This window comes from Rhea pennata, chromosome 6 (genome assembly GCF_028389875.1).
Source record: "Rhea pennata isolate bPtePen1 chromosome 6, bPtePen1.pri, whole genome shotgun sequence".
NCBI classification, from domain to species: domain Eukaryota; kingdom Metazoa; phylum Chordata; class Aves; order Rheiformes; family Rheidae; genus Rhea; species Rhea pennata.
In genome coordinates this window covers 2,752,137-2,769,076 of record NC_084668.1, presented here as the reverse complement: position 1 = coordinate 2,769,076, position 16,940 = coordinate 2,752,137, and the positions used below count along the sequence as shown (strand labels likewise).

The following is a 16,940-nucleotide window of genomic DNA, read 5'->3' as shown; positions in this document are numbered from 1 at the left end:
ATTTTAGAATAACTATGGATTTTGTTGGGGTGTTAAGGGACTAGACCAACGCCTTTTTTTCCAGTTTCAGTAAGGAATGAACTAAGGGGAATTTGTTTAGCTCATACCTTGTTATTAACCTCTAATCTGGAAGTTGATAATAATCTTTGCTCTCTCAGAATACCTTGCTGCTGATGTGTGCTTCTATTTTCATCTGAGCATTTGTTAATAGTTTTGATAAACATATGCAGAGTGAGAAATACACGTTCATCTGGTATAATCTGGTTCCCCCGGCTCATTTCCTGAATAAGGTTTTTGTGTTTACAGAAGGAGTAAGATTATCCTTATGAGAGGACTGAATAATCTCACTGCTTTTGCTTTTGTCTGTCATTTGTCTTTTATGATACTAGTGTGTCACAGGAAGGGAGAAATCTGTAGATCTGTATTAGGATGGTACTCAAAAAGGCAGAGCCACACTGTATAGCTCCAGTACTTTTTTTGATACTTTCTTAGAAAGCTAGAAGTGTGGAAGTGTGGTTGGCTGTATATCTTTATTTTCAATATAAATAAGATCATACGTTATTTGAGCTAGTTATTTTCTTCTGGACAGAATTATAATGATTGGTTGCTATTTGTTTTCGCATTACTCTTTTTCATAATCCTTCTTTAGATCTTGGACTAAGGTCAGAAGAAATCTAGGACGTATACAGAAAATAGTCTTGGAGGTGCACTGTAAGTAGAGGTATGCTGTGGCAGTCTCAATAGCCACTGAAATACATTTTAAAAAGCATGATTTATAAAAGAAATCCTCATGAGGATTGCAAACCTCTCAATGCATAAAGTTAAATTTTCAGTTGATTGGTTTGTTGGCAAAAAAGTTTTTCAAATACTTTTTTTTGTCTTTATTGAAAAAGAGAAAAAAGAAAGAAGTCCTCTGATTTCTCTACCCTTGTTTTGTGAAAATCATTTTCAGTTTAGTGTTTGGATGTCTTCAGAACTTGCCAAGCATGCATAGCATATATCTGCATGGCCCTGTGCACGTGTCTGCAGAGAGACTTCCGAATGCCAAGTGAATTCACTTGTCACCTCCGAGTGCCGTGTCTGGTTGAACATGGCTCTCCACTCGAACTTGTTCCCGCTGCTGGGAATTTACATGGGCGGAGTGTCATTTAATGTGATCCTACTCTTAAAATATCAGAGTTAGGTGCAGTATCACTGCGTTTTGCTGTATATACATGTGTGCATGTGTGTAATCTAAACATCAAAATTGATCAGAACGTTCATGGATTAGTCTTCCCTATAAAGCTTTACTGCAAAGGACACAGAGGGCCCCAAAGAAATGTACAAAGTATGCCCAGAATGCATCTCTCGGCTCTCTGAATGTTTTGTTTTGGAATACTCCACCGTGTGTGCATTGTCACCAGGCACCTTCTGTGGCATTTCCTTGGTATCCCTCTTTTAAAAAAAAAAAACTAAAAAAAGCTAAAAAGCTCATGATCTTTAATGACAAACCACTGAAAAGTACACTTACGGTTTGGATGATGTATTAGCTTATCTGAAGTCAATGACATACATTGTTCTATATCAGTTAAGGAATTAGTCTTGAGTTCCTTTAGGTTGTCAGTGTTAAAAAATGACATTTGTCTGCATTTTTACTTCAATGGTATTGTAATCCTGACTACATTTCAGGTAGGAAATAAAGGAGCTGTGTTTCGGTGTTGGTTATCATGAATGCTTAAAAGCAATCTGTAAGATTGGCATTGCTCAGAAGGACAAATAGATTTTAAAAAGTTAACTTTAGTGTTTGTGGAAATGTAGCTGCTTTGTACAGGATCTTGGCCAGCAGAAGGCAGTAACTGCTCAGCTTTGAGTGGTTCATCATTGTTAATGAGATAGGCTTGCTTGCAGTAGCATTCTTCAGAGTGTAGATCTAGGGATTGAATTTTCCAGATTTCAGAAGTTCATAGGAACTTTATTGTTCCACATGCTCAGTTCTCTGTGGTTTCCACTTAATGATGTTCTCCCTTTCCTTCCTAGGCCTAAGAATTTTGTTTCTGTACAGTAATATTCAGCATGCTGTTACTCTGTCACATGCTGATCGGAGCTTTTCTTCAGTTTTTCATCCTTTCCTGGAACTGGGTTTCATCTGAGAACATCAACTTCTATAATGTGAGACCTCCACTAGACCGTAAGTAGACAGTTACGTTTTTCTTATGTAAGCAATTGTAGCTTAACATTTTACTCAATTGCCCTGTGGTTTTAGGGGGTTTGTAGTAGAGCATTTTCAAACATAAGGGATGCAAAATTTAAAACAAAACTTTTGCTTTTCAACCCTTGGAAGTTTTATTTTTTAAGATTTTATAAGTTGACTAAGTGAAAACAAACAATTGCATGCATTGCTACATTAAGAGTGCATCAGTGCATTAGTTTTCACATTTTGAATGCTTTTATTGTACTTTTCTGTCTCTGAAATGACTTCCTACAGAGCAAATTATGCAGTGGATTTCTTATAAATAATACAGAACAGATGTGTTTGTCTTTTATCTTGCTGACTTTTTTGTAGAGGAAAGAATAGGTGTGCTGTATGCAGTTGATTCAGACTGAAGGTAATTAAAAACCCTGTGAGACCTGTGAAGTCAGTTGTCACTAATAGCATCATATTTTTGCCTCTTATCTAGCATCTGAAGTATTCTCTCTCCTCACTGAAGTGGAGAAGATTTTCTTGCTATATGATTAAAACAGTCAGGACAGCTTGGTATAATACGTACAGAGGAATCTCTAGGGGACCTTGTATCTTAAACCATTTATATATGCATATAATGTAAATAAGCTTTCACAATAGCCTTTTTGATCCCTTTGTCAGTAACTTCTTAAAGTTGGCAATCAATATCTGAAGCTGTTTTTTAAGACGTAGTTGTTTTATCGAAGGAATCAAAAGCCATTTGAATGTAGATTGTGTTTTTGTACTGAACAGACATACATGTGAATCTATTATCATGTGCATATATGTAAGATGTTCTCTCTTTCCTTTCTCTGCCATCATTACTTAAATAATATTTCAGTTTGTGAGAGAATGAAAAGAAGAGGAGATGTTTTGAAGTTCAGGTATAGCAAAAATAACTTAAAATGTAAAAGCTTTCTATAAAACTTATGTCATAGCTTTTATTTATCTAACAGTGATGTAGCATTGAAAATATGTACATATAGGTAAGTTTTTGTAAGCAGGTGTGTGCGCAAGCACTACAGTATTATTTTGAATATTTGAACTTTTTATATTTGCAAACTTACTATATTTTAATACTTTTAAAGCTACTCCATTTCCAAACAGTTTTAAGTGCTTTACCTGTGATAATGCAGTGGACAATTACAACTGTAACAGATGGGCAGAAGATAGATGGTGTCCTGAAAGTAAGTGTGTCTGTACTAAGGAGATTCTTTATGGCGGTTAATACTTGTTTCTCCCTGACTCAGTCGTCTTGTACAACTCTAACTGAATAGGATTAACATACCAACACAGTGATGCCCTTAGTTATATAATTACTAATAGTGAGTCATATGATTTCTACAGAGGTGACTGATCATTTCAGTGTGCAAAGCAAAAGTGCAATCTTCTTATGTTCATATGTGTATAGATATAGGTATCTATAGGAATAGGTAAAAGCCGTCTAGTGACATCCACACACTAACTGGAAAATATAGAAGCTGAACTTAGACACTAATTCAAATACAACTCCTTCTCACATTTATCTTCTAATCTTGTCTCTTTATGTATCTATAAGTGAAGTTATTCTAAAAGTATCATTAAGCTGTGTAAATACATGTACAAATACATTTTACTTGCTTTTGTAAAGAAACATGATCTGGTTTTTATGAGATTGCGTTTGCAGTTCCTTATGTTCTCATGCTCACATTCCAGTGTTACTCTGCTTTGTATTTGCTCTCAACGCCATAAATAACTTGTTTGAGACTAGGACAGGGCTGAAAATTTGAACTCTTTCACAAGGGTTTCATGATCAGTTCCTTTTACTGATCTTGTGCTTTTCTAGAATATTTGATTCTTCAATTTTGCATCAGATCATTATAAAGTTCAACTTATTGAAGTTTAATATACCAAAAATGGCATCTCTTTCAGAGTTAACATAGGTATTGAGATAATGGTTGTTGACACAGGTTTGCCTTGTGCTTTCTAAGAAGTAATTGTAAGTGAATTGTTACCAAATTTAAGAACTGTCTTCTTGTCCTTGTGGTCCTCCTCCACCTGGATACCATCCCAAGGGATAGCAGTCCATCTAGGTTATAGTCTTGCTTATGAGCAGCAAGGCTTAAAGTGACTACGGACTGTACTTGTATGAGAGAAGGATGGGAACATAGAAAGCAGTAGAAATACGCTTGCTCTTTTTTCTTTGCAGTGATATTCAAAATAAGAACAGTGGGAAAGGGGAAGAAAGGAACTATAGGAATGAGGAAATATGTCTAAAATAAAAAAAAACAAGAAGGTGGGGAAAAAAAAGAGAGAAGTGGAGAGTGAAAGATGTGTAGATTATAGTGCTAGTAAGTAGTTTATATGCCAGCAGCCTTTCTGGTGGTTTGAAGGGGCAATTAACCTTAGATTTCACCCCTGATTAATTACTTAATGAATGGGATTTTGATCAAGTTGAAAAATAGCATTATACAGCCTGGACAAATCCTATTTTTATAAGAATATTTTGTGAAATTTTGTGAAATTTTTGAACTCGATAGAACTCGTATTCTATGAAAATAAACCTTTTTTTGATTTATTTCATAGGTACTCGGTACTGTTTGACCATTCATCTCTTCACAGACCATGGGAAGAGTATATCAGTCACCAAAAAATGTGCTACTGGAGATGAATGCCATTTTGTAGGCTGTCACCATCACAGGGAAAGTAGTCATAGAGTAAGCATTCTTATTTTGCATTATTTGCAAAAAAAAAAAAAAAAAAAAATAGTTTTAAGGTTCTCCATCTCCATTTCCATATTTGTTTTTCATATGGTTGAAACTCCTGCTGAGCTTGAAGAGGATGTACCAAGAGATACTATAGAAATCAAATTTCTCCAGGGAAGCGTGGCTACCCCCTTCTTCCTACTTTCCTATTTGTATTGCTGTGGTACAGTCAATGATGTAACAGCAGCTTGTAAGGAAACATCTGAGCTTTCAGGGACATTGCGGTGTGAATCTGATGTATGAGCTTTGGCTTCTGGGTGCTGCTGGTGCTTGTGGTGCTACAGCTGCATCAGTCAGTGCTTGGGCAAGCCGGTGAGGGAGTGAAGTACTCCAGTCATGTCTCTGGATAACATAGCTTGGATAACATTACACAGTACATAAAGCAAGGCTGTAATTGTCCATGAAGGTCACATTTTTGTGCAACATGTGGTTGAGTTACTTTGTTCCAAGACAGAAAACTAGGACTCTGGCCCTCTCAGGTGGGATTTGCACATATAGCCTTGGTTTGCTATGTAAAAGTTTCTGTAAAGTTTCTGATGGCCTATTTGCTGAAATACTGGAATTCACACTACAGATTGGTTGTCTTCCATAATCAGGTAGCCTCCTCGTAGAGCAGTGGGTTTCCTTTTCTGCTTCTGGCTCCAAAAAGACTTTGGTGGCTGTAGTCATGCTTGACTGTCTTTATCAGAGAATTGATTTCCTTAGTGGTAAGTCATGAAAAAAGAGCAAGGCTGGCAAGAGGCTTGGAACATACTCTGTTTCATTCTGTAGTAGCGCCAAAAAAAGAACTGTTGTGCTAAAAGGAAATTTTATGATACAAAGAGCCATGCCAAATAAACTGTAAAAGATGGAAGCCAAATTTGTGGTGCCTTTTATCTGAGGAGAAAAATTTCCAAATGGAAATTCATAAAATACTAAAAAAAATCCTGTAGTTCACAAGAACTAGTTGGCAAAAATCTAAAGTTAGGTAAAAAGTAGTTTTCTGTAGCATAAAACTTTCTGAACTTTCTTTTTTTAAAAAACTTCTCAATTTACCAACCTATGAAGCCAATGTCGTTGGAAACTTTCACGGAGAAAAAGCAAGGCAGTGCCACTAGCAGGCAGGCAGCACCCTGGTGCCATTTCTTTGGCACAGGAGGAAGTCATAAATGTCTGCCTCAGCTGGTCTTTTTGGAGCAGTTCTGTACTGTTCGTAGGGTGAACTCTGTGAGTAAGGACTGTAACCTGGCTGTCTCATTTTGTAACAGAGGTTCTGATTGCCAATCTCCCGGATAAATCTGTCTTCCTATTCACTTTGCAAAACTCTTGAGCTTTTTCTAGAACTTCTATCCTTACCTTGAGAGAATTTCTATGAAGCTAATATGTTCTGCCAAAAAATTCTATTTTGATAAATTGATATGTTTGATCTTTCTCCTAAAATTCTTCACAATTGTAGAAATGCACGTAAGTCACTTTTTCTGTCCTAAACCATTTAAGATTTTTTTTGGTTTTAAAATATACTGCTAAAATATTTTGAGGATTAATGCAGTCTAATTTTTTTTATGTTTTTGCAAAGAGATTGTATAGAGTAGTTCTGCAATGTTACATAGTACTGAGAGAATTTTTAAATATCAATGTTTTCCTAAAATTTTTAGGTTGGAATTATTTTTAATATGAAAGATTTCAGATACCTAAGAAGAAGCAGACAACACATGTTAAAATATAAATGATTTGAATGTTATCTGAGCAGATTTTCACTGATTTCAACAGGTTTTGATGGATTGAGGGTAGGAAGTGATGATGCAGCGTTTGTCTTATGCTATATTTTATCTTATAAGAACTTTTGTTCATTTGTTTAACAGGAAAAATGACATTCTCCTGGCTTTTCCAGTAAGGAATATTAAATAAAGAAAATTACTGTTAAGAGTCCCTCCTGAAAATGAGCTTTGTCAATGGTTCTGTGGCACTAGAAACTGATAAAAAGGAGGTCTGAAGTTAAGCATGCAAGGCTACACTGAATACAAAAGCTTGAGAGGAAGAATAAACGGGAACAGAGGTTTTACAGTCAGAATATTTTAGTTTAAAAAGCTGAAACTCAAAACATTCAAATGTGCTTGTAGTTAATGTGTTAGAATGGGAAAGGCGTGGAAAGCTTTCTTTATTTTCTATAATGTGCCATATCATGTCCCAGTTTTGAAACCCAGTGACCACCCTGGGTGATGAGCTACTGTCAGAACACCATGCTGCATGATTTTGGAAGAGGTGTTGTAACTGATAAGCTCTATCTGCTGACCTGGGTTGTGGCTGCCAGGTGTAAGTGATTAGTGTATTTAGTTGTAGCTTCTGCAATCAGTTGAAAGAACATACAGCTCAAAAAACCACTGCCGAATTAGCCTATGTCCAGTGATCTGTTTTTTTCTCAACAGGAATGTGTTTCTTGCTGTGAAGGTATGATTTGCAATGTAGAAATACCAACCAATCACACAAATGCAGTTTTTGCTGTATTGCATGCACGGAAAACGTCAGATGGCAGCAGGTGGACAGTCAATACTGCATTGCTTGCATCAGTCATGATGATTCTGTTGTCCTAATGCAGCATCCTCCTGTTACATCTGCTTGAGAGGGTTTGCCTTTCCATGGACTCATAAGAAGCTGTCTTCAGGATGTGCAAGGTGAAATCAGAACTACTTCTCAATTTACGTAAGAATTTAAGAAACCAGTGGGAAGACAAGTGTACATCATGAAGTTGCTGGATATGTTAGTGAAAATACTTCAAATGGCTTGCAGTATTTAAAAGAAACTGCTAGTGATTAGGCAGCACAGTGAACTTTTAAGTTCTTATAGTTCACTGTTTTATGGTGAAAATTCACATACACTTGGCGTCTTTCTTGAACAGAGAAAAGAAGTGTCTGCAGACAATCACTTCATTGTGTGAAATGAAAGGGGACTTCTGATGGACCATGTGCCAGCAAGTGTCTTGATGGAAACTGGTTATAAACTATTTTTCACTGTGTGTAAATAACATGGAGTGTCTTGTCTTGATCTACAGGTATATATAAGCTCATCTTTAGTTATGGCTTTCATAGAGTACATATATGAGATTTTTTTCTGTTTTGATCAGAGCTGTCATATCTATTGGAAATAATAGAAAATAATTTTTAAACTGTATCTTTTCTGTAAAACATTGTCATACCCTCAGATTATAAAGTAATGTGAAATTATGCGAAATTTCTGTCTAAAGATCACCTAGGTCAGAATTCTTATTTCTCCCTCCCTCAGGAAGATGGTTTGCTTGTAATAGAGTCCCACCTTAGCTGCTCATCTCCTCAGCTCCAGAATCTTCATCCTTGTGATATATTTAAAGTGTTGGTAATACCATGACTTTTAAATTGTAACTACAGTCAAGGCATTACTGTATTATAAAAATTATAAATAGGCATTTGATGTAAATAAGGAAAAATCTACTCTTTGTTAGCAGAAGACTATCAGAAATGTTGTTGCCCTTGAGGGATCTTTACATTGTAAGCACTCAGCGCTTTTGGATATCCTAGAACTCTGGATATCACTTTTGTCTAGTTTATCACATCTGAAAAGTTTGGGCCAAGATTCTGCTTCAGAGGGGGTTTAATGTGGTTTATTTGCCTAGTTTGACTTTGGCTCTTTGTAATTTAGATGACTTTGTCAGCTGCGTGGAACAGCTACAAATTTGATGACTTTGTCAACTAGATGGAACAGCTGCAAATTTGACAGATAGAGTTTAGTTACTGTTAGATGTACTGAAAACTCTTTCCTTTGCCAGTTCTGTGCTGCAGACCTGCATATGTGAGCTGCTTGTCTGAACTCTCACTTTACCCCCTGTAGTGCAGTACAGTACATTTCAGGACTTTTGACAGATTGACCTAAATACAGTCTGTAATAGGTCACACTTACCCTGTGCATGTTGGCTACTTTGTTAATAGTTCACCTTAAACTGTTTGGAGTGCAAACCCCCTTAATTGTGGAGGTCAGCAGGCACTGACGTTGTTTGATGTTTCTCAGGATGGTTTTAATGTGACTTTATATCCTAACAAATTCCAGGTGTTCCTATTTGTGTGACTGTGTTTTCCATCTCCCTGCCTTTTTCAGAGACTTGATCTGACAACTCTAATATATTGCAGTATAGCTGAAGATCTGACCTAGCAAGGTTGAAGAATAGCAATTCATTTTGTTTCTTTGTTTAAACAAAATGTCTTTTTCTCTTCTTAAATGAGTTACTTAAAAAATTATCATAAATTGTCAACATATTTTTCAGAGAGGAGAAATCATTAAAACTTACTCTTAAAAGGAGATTCAAAACTGATCTCTGAAAAATTCAAATAGCCCTAGAAATTGGGAAAATTTTTTGTTACATAAATATTGACTTAAATATTAGCTATTTTAAGTCACTAAACTAGTGAAAATACTGATTTTGAAATGTTCATAGTTTCGATCACATTCTAAAATTGCAACATATTATTTTTAGAATATTTAAATATGTCTAGAAATTAGCCTGTGGTTTGATGACAGGCAATTGCACAGTTCTAAAAGTTGGATGGAAATGCTTTTTTCTTGCCAATACGAGAAAATCTTTTCTGCCTAAATCAAGATTTTTTAGGCTCTGGGTTGTGATGGCCACTGCTGTGCAGTCCTGCTGGCCAAGTGGCTGAAGATGTTCTGAAGAAATTTTTTCCTTTATTCAAAGATCATCCCAAGGTAACATGTCTGCAGCGTTAATCTTGGCGTCATACAGAGTAACAGACCTAATTAAGATTATTCAATATTTTTCATCACTAAACATCATCTTTTTGTTTTATGATCTATAGGATTCTTGGATGGTTTTTGCTGTGGAATAATGCCAGGTTTTCTTTCTGGTTAAAGGGAAATTCCATAGTAAAGTGAAAGCAAGTTGTCTTCCACATTTAAGGTCTATGATATTTTCTTCTGTTTTTGCCTCCAGCACTAGGTGCTCCAGTAATTGTTTCTGGGAATAATTATTGCAGTCTTAACAAGGCCTTAAGATTGCTTATGGTCTTAAATGAGTTTACTGTAAATACTTTATAATAATCTAAGCACTGACGTTTGTTTACAGTACAAATGCCTTTTCAAAGCGTTCAGGAGCGCCAGGGAGACCCTGCAGTGCTGTCCAGGAAATGGGCTGAGGTTCCTTGTGACTTCCAGAAGAGCTGGGCTCTGTGGGGATGCTGTTCTTGGCTGCACTGAAACAATTTTTTTCAGTTTGACACACTGAAAAGTTAAGAAACTTGCTCATAATTGAATTCTGATGAAATTTCTAAGAATCATTTTGAGTTTAAAGGAAAAAGAAAAAAAGCATTCTGCTGAAGTGCCAAAGTAGTTTGTTTGATTTTAATTTTCTCCTTTTTAAAATAAACAATAAAGCAAGCAGGCTAGACTTGTGATGGGATTGGGTGTTGCCAAAGGTTTATTTTTTTAACATAAAAAAAATCAGTAGTGCAGGATCTGAAGATCAGTTCTGTTCAGCCTTGATAGAGCAGTATCTTTGTTGGTACAGAATTTAGGGCTATTGTTTCTTTAAAAGGAAAAAAAAAATATGAGAAGCTGTTGATGCATTGTAAATACTGCACAAATGCTGCACAAGTAGGCACTTGGATGTGGAAACAGAGAATTTGAAAGTGCCTTGTGCCCTTTGTCGCTTTTTATGTATGTGAAACCTTTACTTTAGGCCAATGTTAAATAGTAACTTTGTAGGAAAACTAATATGTGCTGGTATTAGAGAAAATAGTGCTAAAAATCAGCACAGTGCATATTTTTGAATTTATAAATGACTGCATAAATCATGTTAATTTATAGTAGAAATTTGTATTTTATTAAATAAATTCAAGTATCGACTGTATCTTCTCTTCAGATAGCTGTCTGAAATACCCACTGGGGAACTTGTAAGACAATTTCTGACTTGAGAGAAATAATCTTCAGGAGCTCCATGATGTATGTATTTCATGCACATCAATTTGCTTCACGTATATATTACAACTTACAAGTACATATTGCTGGTTAATGCCTACATTAGCTATGTAACTGTGCAAATGAAAGTTGTATAAATGCACATCCATCATTTTATATGCAGAACAGGAAAATATTTGCTAATGCTTTTATGTCCATCCAGCTTCCAACAATAAGGCATTAAATATTGCATTCTCATTCAGGATTGGGATCAGTTTTATCTTCAGAAACAGCAAGCACTGGATAGCAACAGTAGGTGCCACACTCAAGTGCATTCATGGGCAGAATGATCCCTTTGTGTTGCCCTTTCAACAAAAAAAATGAGAAGAATTTTATGCTTGTGTTTGATAATAGAAAGTAAATTACTTTGTGCAATTGATAAAAGATATATGTTGTTTTATGATCTATGTGTATAATGATGCATTTTTTTTACATTGCACTGGACAGTCTATGGAAGATTTATTTTTAAAAGCTTACATACTGAATACCTTTTCCTCTGTTCAGTGTTGGTTTGTATGATACTTTCTTACCTCTATATCATTGTTATATATCTTCTTCAGAAATGGCACTTTTAATTAAAGGTATTAACAACTTGGTGGAAAATATTTGTGGTGACAAAGCAAAAATGATAAAAATCCTTTTACTCTTTAAATCAGCAGAACCAATTATGAAGATGATTATTCTATATTATTGATTCTGACCATTTAAGGAAAATCTATTTGTGAAATTTTTTAGTTTGATAAAGTTGGCAAATTGGGGAATATGTTGAACTGAAATTGTACTGAAGCCAAATTCTGCTACTCCCTCTTTTCTGATACATGCTGGAAATTCACTGAGAAGGAGGTAAGGAGCTATCCTGAGCACAGCAAGATAGGAGGATAGGCAGCACGGCAAAGCCACAGAGTCAGCAAGCCTAGGCAGGAGAACATTGCAGCCCTAGGGGGAAGAGGGGAATGAGATTTTGACTTTTCCAGCTGTGATGTAATTGTTTCCAGGGATATAATATTTTTCATGGGGTGGAGATTCCTTTTTCCCCAGGCAGTTTAAGTGAGAACCCTTTTAAGGATGTGGAAGAGCTCTGCCACTTCAGAAAACTCAAGTAATGAGAAACTGTCTGTGTGTATGTGAACCAACTACTAAGAGATACACAGCATGCCATGTGTTTCTCATGTATATGCTAAATAGCACAAATACGCTGAAAATCAGCACTTGGGGTTTTAATTTCAGTTTCTGGGTGACAATGGTATCTCTTCTTCGTGACCTCTATGTGTACCCTCACAGAAGAAAAGATCACAGATATGCCTGTGTCCTTTCAAAAGCCATTATGGATAATGTAGATGTGCATATATTGTATATTGGGGAGTGTGATTGTTAACCACCTGCAAAACCTGAGGAAACATGGGCAAAATCTTAGTTGACGTAAAGTTTTGTCATGCATTCAGTATTGTTACAATTTCATCTGCTTTGACTGTTACAGTTAATGGCTTCAGGAAACTTCATCTGTGCTAGTCCTCCCTTCTTGGAAGACAACTTACCCTGAAAGACAGGCTCTACCCTAAGGCATAGGAAACTAGATGTTTTGTTTGTATTTCTGAAAACTTGATCGCTGCAACTATTAGTAAAGTAATTCCGCACTATAGTTTTGCAATGAAAATATATTTTCACTATTGCATTTAATCAGAAAAGCATCAAAGCAAGAACTACGGATCTCCAGTGGCGTCTGATTTATCAGAGTTGAAGCCTGAGTACAGATTAAAATTCCAAGAGAAGAAAACTATCAGCATAGTCAGCTACTAGTATTTTGAAAAAAAACTCTTAACTTTCTCATTTAAGCAGGAAAAAATGCTGTAGGGATTCTTTCTGATTTCTCATTTTTTTAAAAGCAAGTGATACCAAAATTAAGATATGGAAAAAAACACTGTAGCTCTTTCAGAGCACAAAGCCATTTCTTCAGAAGGTATTTGTATGTTTGTCACAGTGTAACTCTGACAAAAGCCCATCCCATAAGAAGTAAATGGTTTTACATCCATAGCATACTATTTGAAGATGTTTAAGAAAATAAGAGCATATTTCCCCCTCTGCACCTGAATAACACTGTTCCTGTACTCGATGAATTAAAGCAGGTTAATCTGAAGTAGGAGGAATTTACTGAGTGCCTGAGGATCTTTCTGATGTCTATGTCTGCTTTTCATGGATGCTGTTTCTGCTGTTTCTCCTGTTTCAGCTAAGGGAGAAATATTGTCAGCTGTGGAGCCAGCTCCAATTTTAGATTAATGAACTGCTTTGTTAATCTTTAGCATAGAACGACAGAAGGAGGAGTAATCCTAAATCTCCCCAGGTAGGATATTGCACTGTATGTTTCACAGTTTTCTAACAAGAATAGTCTAATCTAAAATTATTAACCTCGTTTCCTGAAACAAGTGGGAGAAGCATCAGGTTTGACCAGTCCACAATTCTATTCATTTTGTTCTTGGCCTGATTTTTTTCTACAGGTTGTCATGAAATAATGTGTTACAATATTACATAAGGATTCCTATGAATATCCAGGCAAACCCAATCCATTCCCTTTTGTTCTCCTTTCTGAATCTTGGGGAACTGCAAATTGTAATGTTTATTTCCTGGGATAACTGGGACATGTGGGATTCCTCAAGCTTATGCTCAATAAGATGATATATTCAATTAAGTAGGCAAGCTCAGAGGAAAATTTAGGGACATTGGTGCCCACTGAAGACTTAAAACTGATAAATGCCTGTTTGGATTAAGGGAACAAAATGTATAAGCAGTGATAAAGATTGGTGCAACCTTAATTGGAAACACCATGTCACATTCTCAGCTGTGACAAATAACAGCCTGATTTGAAGATCAGGACAGTTTAGCCTGTAAGAGTAAGGCAGGCTTCAGGTAACTAATTAGTCCATATTATCTTTCTGCAGAAAGTACATATCCGATGTTTTGTATGAACTTTTAATATCATCTGTTCTACTGCTGCTATTACCTTCAAGAAATCAAGAAGATGCAGAAACAGCTGTAAGTTGGGGGAAGAGGGTTGAAGATACAAGAGAATGAATATATTTAGTATTCATAGCTTAATATTTTAGACTGCTTAAATTTCATAGAGATTTGGCAAGGTTATTTTTAATGTCATTGTCAGTACTGTATTAAACTGGAGTTTTTAAAGGAAAGAAAACTGAAGATGTTCAGTGTTTGAAGGATGGAATATATTTGTACAAGAATAAAGCCAGTGTTATCATAGAGAGGTTGAAAGGTCTCATTACATAGTTCATTTGTGTTAGTTTGTTCCAGCCTTAGAATTTATTACGGGTTTTCTGTTCCCTGTCCTTTGTCCTTTGCACCACTGTGAAGAGGGTGATACGGTGCTGTTCTGGAGTGGGAACACTGTGGTAAAGTAGATGGTGTTTACTTAGAAAATGTGGATGACTATGGAGTGGAATAAACAGAATACCAATTAATGTGAAAATTAAGTGAATGACAAATTAGATTAAACTCCCATTTTCTTTTGTTGAATTCAATCAAAACGTTGGATATCATTGGAAGAAAGTATGTGTCTGTTAGCTCTTAAAAATTGTCCTAGTGCTTTCTCAAGGTTTTTAGTTGCATACCTTTCATTGCCTCTTCCCCTACTGTTTGAAAATTGAGGGGGAGGAAGGGAGAATAAGAACAAACTCCAATTTGTGGTCATTATTAAGTATTTTCAAATCAGTTAGACAGATTTACTTGTCCTTTTTCTAAAGGTGCATCTTAAAAGATGGTAATCTGTCTCTTGAGCTGTATCTGGAGTCTTAAGTAGCAGACTATCCACCTGTTTATTTGTAGTTTTGACTACTTGTCTTATGATGCAGTTGTCAAATACTATTCTTACATTTTGCAGTATTTTGGCTTTTCTTTCTGTCTGTATGTTAACATTGTTGCGTGTAATGTCATTTGTGCACATTTAAAAGATAAATACTTTAGGAAATGCTTAAGAGTTTAATAACTGGCTCAAATTCAGGAATGAAAATTAAGTAATCTGAAAGCAAAAAAAAATCTAGAAGATGCGATGAGAATTACTTTATTGGAGGTTAATGAAGGTGTTCTTTTACTTTTCTCACTCATAGCTGTCATGCTGTGAGTTGTGATTCTTGCTTCAGAAAAAACTGGTTCTCTTCTTAATTGCCGGATCCTTGTTGGCTGTTTCTTTTTATTCTTTAATTCTGGGCCCTGACAGTGTGGAAGTCTTTTCTCCAAACTGTATTCTCTCGGTGTGTTCTGTGTTTCTTTGGGATGGTAAATTTTTCACTACTTCTGTTTTTATCACTCTTTAATCAAGGTGACAGGTCTCTACATGCAGTTAGACCTTGGTCACACCAGTTGGCCCATGGACTCATTATAGCAAAGCTTCTTAAAATCAAGCTCATAGTTTCTCTACTTCTGCTTTTGTAATTTGAAAGAAGGCATTTTACCTTCCTGTGTTTTTCCTTTCTTGACAGTCTCCCTTCTTACTGTGCTTTGAAAAAAAAAAAAAAAAGGAGTTATTTCAGCATTTTGGGAGAGATTCTTATAATGGTATTGTAACTAATTTAAGAGACTTCAAGTAATTGTAATAGTTTCCAGTAACTGCACTTACATATGGAGGAGAAATAAAATTTAGAGGAACGTACTGTATTTCAGTTCACTTACTATCTGGTTTCACGGCCAGGCGCTCATACTGTGCTTTCTGTGAGGACTCATCTCTATTTGAAAACTAATCCTCATAAAGGTAGGCCATCAGGTTAAAGCACAGCCACACTACTTGAATAACCCCATTTTGGGGCACATCTTGTCGTGGAATAAGCATGTGGTAATCTTGTTTAGCGAAGTTCCTTTTGCTAGATATAGGTAGATTATTCGAGAATAGTGTGGTGTATCCACAGCTCATCCTAATCATCAACAGCTGATCATACTCTTGTGTAGGCAAGTTGGCAGCCTCACTGGAAGTGATTCCCAGTTACTTATTGAGGAATGTGTTCCCCCATTGATACTTTTCTTAAAAGTACTTGTGAAAATGGGCCGATATATCCCATATGCACATTGTGCTGTGAATTTGGGTTTTGCTATTCTTCACACCATAGAAAAAAATGACTTTCTTAAATACATAGGAATAATTTTACATAAATGATCAGGAGAATACAGTTACTCTATCCTTTTTTTTTTTTTTTTTTTAATCTTCTCATAAACTATACTTAAGCACTTTGTAAGTGCTGTTCCTGGCAGAGTAGCATGTTGAAGGCCACTTTAGATGATATTTACTATCCAGATGTGCAGCACTAACTGTGGATCTGTAACTTCTCAAAGAATCTCTGCTGTTTTCAAATTTCTTTAACACTTCACTTCTGTAAAATAGATTTTCAGTATAACACTTGTGGTGCCTAGGTAATGAGATGATTTGAAACCCAAGGATCTAAAGATGAACAGATGTTTAAAATCCAGAAATGAAAGTGGTAGCGTTATTTTCTCTATAAAGCGCAAATATAAAATATTGGATCCAAGAATTTTAAAGCATCTGATTCCTTGATTATATTGTTAAATCCACTTTGTCTCATATATTCAGTGCTGAAACAACTAGAATAATGCCTATTCACTCACTTTGCCTGTTATATCCCCTGATGAAGAGAGTCATATCCATAGTTACATTTTACTTTGCTAAACTCAGCAGTGGTGATTCTGCGGAACCAGTCTTGCAACTGTGCACATTTTCTTTGTTTCCTGAATGCCAGTAAACAGGCAACAGGCCTTTCTCAGAAGCTGGGAAGGTGTCATCTGTTCAGCAGTAGAGTGAGGTCCTGGGTACTTGAAAACAGAAAATTTCTCACAGTAGTTGATTAAGAACTGTGCTGAGTCAAGTGCTTTAACTTGGTTTGAGAGGGCAATGGTCATGGTTAGTTAGTCTGCTCGTATTGGCACTGAATCAAGATCTTTAGAAATACATCTCATGGATAACATTCTGTTAATGAGTTTTCCAAACAGAAACCCCCCAAACTTGG

General features: G+C 35.9%; 1 protein-coding gene across 2 annotated transcripts in view; it reads left to right on the top strand.

Annotated features, from left to right (window-relative positions):
• LYPD6B (LY6/PLAUR domain containing 6B) overlaps window positions 1-9,033 on the top strand; it is a 55,223-nt gene extending 46,190 nt beyond the window's left edge. Inside the window, exons 1-5 of one of the 2 annotated variants that reach the window (XM_062578942.1) lie at window positions 670-721; window positions 2,017-2,167; window positions 3,289-3,387; window positions 4,766-4,896; window positions 7,350-9,033. In XM_062578942.1, coding sequence (XP_062434926.1) covers window positions 2,053-2,167; window positions 3,289-3,387; window positions 4,766-4,896; window positions 7,350-7,514 — 510 coding nt within the window. In that variant the 5' untranslated portion in view covers window positions 670-721; window positions 2,017-2,052 and the 3' untranslated portion in view covers window positions 7,515-9,033. Of the gene's footprint in view, window positions 1-669; window positions 722-2,016; window positions 2,168-3,288; window positions 3,388-4,765; window positions 4,897-7,349 lie in introns of those variants that run through there. The other variant, XM_062578943.1, reaches the window with a different exon arrangement.
• The last annotated feature ends 7,907 nt before the right edge of the window (window positions 9,034-16,940 follow it).